Genomic DNA, 5,503 nt, shown 5'->3' on the forward strand with positions numbered 1-5,503 from the left:
GTATGTGTGGTTCTGTCTGTGTGTGTAGTTATATAATTATATAACATTAAAGATTGATGAAACCATCAACACAATTAAAATATAGACTTGGTCTGTCACCATTTATGATATCCTTTGGAGCCTCACCCACATCCCTGTTTTCATGCCTAGTCCTTAACAACCTTCTCTAAAATTTTGTTATTTTGTGATATATATAACCTCTAGATACTAGGTTTATTTCACTCAGTATAAGTCCCTTAGGATTCATTCAAAATGTTACATGTATTAGTAGTGTATTTCTTTTTATTGTTGTGTCAGATTTCATGGTATGAATGTACATCTCGTTTTTAAACATTCATATTAAATAACATTTGGGTTGTTTCCAGTTCTAGCTATTATGGATAAAGAAAGCTGCTATGAACATTCATGCAAAGGTTCTCATGTGAATGTAAATTTTCATTTCTCTGGGATAATGTTCAAGCATGCAATTCTGGGTTATAAATAGTCAAAGTGTTAGTTGCTCAGTCATGTCCGAACTTTACAACCACATGGATTGTAGCCCACCAGACTCCTCTGTCCGTAGACTTCTTAGAGAAAGAATACTGAAGTGGGTTGCCATTTCCTTCTCCCGGGGATCTTCCTGACCCAGGGATCAAACCCAGGTCTCCTGAATTCCAGGCAGATTCCTTACTGTCTGAGCCAGGTTTACCATTCTTTACCAGGGAAGTCCATAGATTATAAGTTTATAAACATAAGCTGATATTTAACTTTGTAAGAAACCACCAAAACATATAGTTGACATATAGTTGACAATTGTTTTCCTGACTATCTCGACCACTTTACATTCCCGCCAGCAGGGCAAAAGTGATCCAGTTTCTCTGAATCCTCGCCAACATTTGGCGTCATCACTATTTATTTCTGATTGTGGTTTTAATTTGCATTATCTCTAAATGCTAATGATGTTATATATTTTTCATGTACTTCTTTGTCATCTGAATATTCCTCTTCAGCGAAGTGTCAGTTCAAATATTTTGCCTATTCTTTATATACTCTAAGCACAAGTACTTTGTCATATGTGTGGTTTGCAGACTTTCCCAGTCTGTAGCTTGTCTTTTCATCCTCTTAATAGAGAAATTTCTCAGAGGATAAGAGTATAGGTGTTGGGAATAGTGCTGTGGGAAGGGAATTGAGAGTCTCATACTATTTGCTGTCAGTACTATTTGCTGATACTCTCAAGGATTCCCATTTACACAGGGCAAATAAGACTATTAGGCAATAAGTGAGAAGCTACATTTCAGCAACATATTCTTTTTCACCATTCATAAAACCTGTCCCTCAAAAACAGCATATATTTATTCATTTTTCACCCCTCTTTGGTCATGCAATGTTTTTACCATGTGCAACATGGGTTAATATATGAATATAGGGGTTTATACGAATATCATAAAGCAGGCAGAAGCAAAATTTAACAGAAGAAACTAGATGGTTGACATATACTTGACAATTGTAAAAGTCTTTCAGATTTTCTCTATGCTTGAAAATATTTGTAATAAAATGCTATAAAAAATGCATTTATTTGACTAGATCATGGTCACTCTTTTAAAAAACAGTCAATACAGACTAATGGAAATAAAATGATTCCAAAAGTCACCAATCTTTCAGTGTTCTGAGATAATCATTGTCAAAACTTGTTAATGTACATTGTCATATATTTTTCATTTGTGAGCGTTTGTGTGTGTGTGTGTGTATGTGTGTGAACAAAGATCAACATTCTATGTGTATCTGCGTGTGTGTGTTGTTTCTCTAGTACCTATTATATCTACTAACATTACTAACATAGCATGTACTAAATTAGGAAAATAGTTGTTTATTTTAAAGAACAAGTGTATGAAATTCTCATTGTAAATGATTTGGAAATTAAATGCTTAAACAAAACATTTATGACTTAGATTTATGATATAATTCCATCTTATCATTTCAAAGTTTCACAGTTTTGTAACCAAATTTTGTGTAAAATCTTATATCCTATAATTTTCACAGAGCTTTTCAACAAGCATTTTATGTTTGAAACATATTTTGATTAATTTGTACTAGCTACAAATTATAACAATTGAAGAATTTATCATAAAGTGACTAATCATTCATATTTAACATATATGCGGTTTTTCAAAGTAATATTCTTTGCAAATATTTCCTCATTTTATCTGTCTTCAATTTTAATTACATGCTTGCTTGGGTGCTAATTCACTTCAGTCATGTCCGACTCTTTCCAAACTTAAGGACTGTAGCTCACCAAACTCTTCTGTCCTTGGGGGTCTCCAGGGAAGAATACTGGAGTAGGTTGCCACGCCCTCCTCCAGGGGCTGTTCCTGACCCAGGGATCGAACCCACATCTCTTATGTCTCCTGCATTGGCAGGCAGATTCTTTACCACTAGCACTACCAGGGAAGCCCTTAATTACATTGGAGGACCTAAATGTTATGTAGTAAAATCCCCAGGCTTTTCCTTCGGATATTTCCTCTTTGTTTATAACTTTAAGAGGTTGTTCTAAGATAATTCTGTTACATCTTTTTTATTCAACATATTTTAGATTTTAATTTTCTACATTTAGTATTTTAATAATATCTGTTTTAAAAAATGAAACACAATATATATAATTACATTCACAAAACATAATTGCTAACTTTTAGAAAATATTCTGTCATTTAATCATATTTTATATATTAGTATATTGTATAATGATTTGTATGTCATATTTTTATTTAATGTTACATAACAAGCATTTTCTTTCATATAAATGTACTTAATATGTATATTAAATTTAATTTATTACTGCCTAATGTATGGATGTGAGAGTTGGACTGCGAAGAAAGCTGATCGCCAAAGAATTGATGCTTTTGAACTGTGGTGCTGGAGAAGACTCTTGAGAGTCCCTTGGACTGCAAGGAGATCCAACCAGTCCATTCTAAAGGAGATCAATCCTGGGTGTTCATTGGAAGGACTGATGCTAAAGCTGAAACTCCAATACTTTGGCCACCTCATGTGACGAGTTGACTCACTGGAAAAGAATCTGATGCTAGAAGGGATTGGGGGTGGGAGGAGACGGGGACGACAGAGAATGAGATGGCTGGATGGCATCACCGACTCTGTGGACATGAGTTTGAGTGAACTCCGGGAGTTGGTGATGGACAGAGAGGCCTGGCGTGCTGTGATTCATGGGGTCGCAAAGAGTCGGACGTGACTGAGCTACTGAACTGAATATTTTCATATAAACAATATATTAAAAGCCTATATTTTAGTTAACCTGTAAATTCTTTTTGAATGTTTATTTTCAAATGATTGCCAGTATCAACAAAGTTGTTGTAAATGTAATTATGTGTGAGTTTTTGTCTGTGCTCCATGGTTTTTAATATGGAACAGATTATTGAAAATTTTTGTTTACATTTGATATGCATATGGTCAGTTTGAATATGTACGAAGTGTTAAGAAAATACATGTTATAAATAATCAGATCATCTATGTTTTTCAAGTATATTGAAAATAATTAAATGAAGTACTTTTTTTAATTAAGATGTCAGTATGAATTAAATTTAACAGATTTTTAGCTAGCAGATATTTCTATATAAGTTTTTGTTTCTGCAAAAATAATGACCTTCTATCAATAGCTGAGAATACACAAAGTGCCCTTAGCAATGTCAAAAAAATTCAACAAGAGTATACTTTTCAGTGAGGTGGGAGGTTAGAGGTTAGCGACACCATCCTAGCGTTTATAGATTTTTATGAGTAACTGTTGTTCAGTCACTAAGTCATGTCCTACTCTTTGCAACCCCAGGGACTGCAGTACACCAAGCATCCCTGTCCCTCACTATCTCCCAGAGTTGGCACAAGTCCATGTCCATTGAGATGGTGATGCTCTCCAACCATCTCCTTTATGAACATAATAAGTATAAAATTTTAAACAACTAGGCATAAAAAGAAGAAAATCTTTACAAATGCCAATCATGAATAAAACTGAAAAGAAAAGCAGATTGATACTAAAACTCACCTCATGCATAGACAGAATTGTTAAGAACAGTGCAAGGTTAGTTTCCATCAACATGTTCATTTCTGATTTGTAAAGAACACACGAATCACCTGGTCCCTGATTTGTTTGGTCTTGATCCCATAAATGATGGGGTTCAGCATAGGTGGAGCCAGAATATAGACATTGGCCAGCAGGACATGGATATGGGGTGAGATGTGATGTCCAAATTGCTGAGCAAGGACTGAGAAGAAGGCAGGTACGTAGAAGAGGATGATGACACAGACATGGGAGCCGCATGTGTTGAGAGCTTTGTGACGAGCATCTTGGGAAGGGAGGTAGAAGACAACACGGAGAATCAGCACATAAGAAATAAAAATTAGCACAACATCTATAACCAAAGTTGACATCAGGACCAAAAATCCATACCAGATGTTTACTCGTATGTCATCACAGGAAAGCTGGGCCAAGCCAAAGTGCTTACAAGCAGTGTTTGGGAGGATGTTACTTTTGCAGAAAGTCAGTCTTTTCAAGAGAAATATCACAGGGAAAACTGTACAACAACTTCTCAGAAATAAGGTGACACCAATTTTCCCAATTAGTGTATGTGTAAAAACAGTGGTATATCTCAGGGGACAGCAAATGGCCATATAGTGGTCAAATGCCATCACCAACAAAATCCCTGACTCATAGATGAAAGTGGAAGAGAGGAAGAATACCTGAGTAATGCAACGATCAAGAGAGATTTCCCCAGCATGGAACCAGAAAATGGCCAAGGCCTGAGGGACTGTGCACGTGGAGAGGACAATGTCTGCTCCAGCCAGCATGCAGAGGAAGAGGTACATGGGTTTGTGGAGGCTGCACTTTGTGACAATAATGAAGATGAGCAGGCTGTTTCCAAGCAGGGCGGTGACATAGGAAATTAAGAAAGGGATGGAGATCCACACGTGCTGGTCCTCTAGGCCAGGGATGCCCAGCAAGTGGAAGACTATGTGACTGACACCAGTGTAGTTTAAGGCAGCCATGTATGATGAGACGACTGGGACTCCACCATCTATGTGCAGAGACACACAGAAAAATGAAGATTATATTCAAAGATTTTCTTTAATATCACCAGCACCAGAGGGATAAGATGGGGAGGGAGGTGGGAGGGGGTTCAAGATGTGGAACAAATGTACACCCAGGGCAGATTCATGTCAATTAAATTCATGTCAATTAGCCTCCAATTAAAATAAATAATTTTTTAAAAATAAAATATAAAGAAAGATGCTATGAGATATGCTATATATACAGATGAAGGAGATATAAGGATGTTATATAGAGAGATGAAGATGCTTGTTCTCTAAATGAGATCTTAATCACAAAAACAATATAGACACTTTTATAACTAAAGAAAATGAAATTATCAAGTTAATATGTTACCTGTACAAAAAATATAGTGATACAAGAGAAGTAATGCTTTCTGTATTTGTGAAGTTCTAAAGAATAAGTATATATCTGAAA

The 5,503-nt window shown here is 35.8% G+C and overlaps 1 protein-coding gene across 1 annotated transcript; it reads right to left on the bottom strand.

Annotated features, from left to right (window-relative positions):
* Window positions 1-4,080: 4,080 nt before the first annotated feature.
* Window positions 4,081-5,025, bottom strand: LOC129554007 (olfactory receptor 52B4-like). The gene has a single exon (XM_055422666.2). The coding sequence runs from the start codon at window positions 5,023-5,025 to the stop codon at window positions 4,081-4,083; it is 945 nt and encodes a 314-aa protein (XP_055278641.1).
* Window positions 5,026-5,503: the final 478 nt, after the last annotated feature.

The sequence above is a fragment of the Moschus berezovskii genome, chromosome 14 (assembly GCF_049115385.1).
Source record: "Moschus berezovskii isolate FMDL1 chromosome 14, NW_MosBer_1.0, whole genome shotgun sequence".
NCBI lineage: Eukaryota > Metazoa > Chordata > Mammalia > Artiodactyla > Moschidae > Moschus > Moschus berezovskii.

Bases quoted from the DNA above. Each gene is read 5' to 3' on its own strand.
- LOC129554007 (XM_055422666.2), bottom strand. From the start codon at position 5,025: ATGGCTGCCTTAAACTACACTGGTGTCAGTCACATAGTCTTCCACTTG.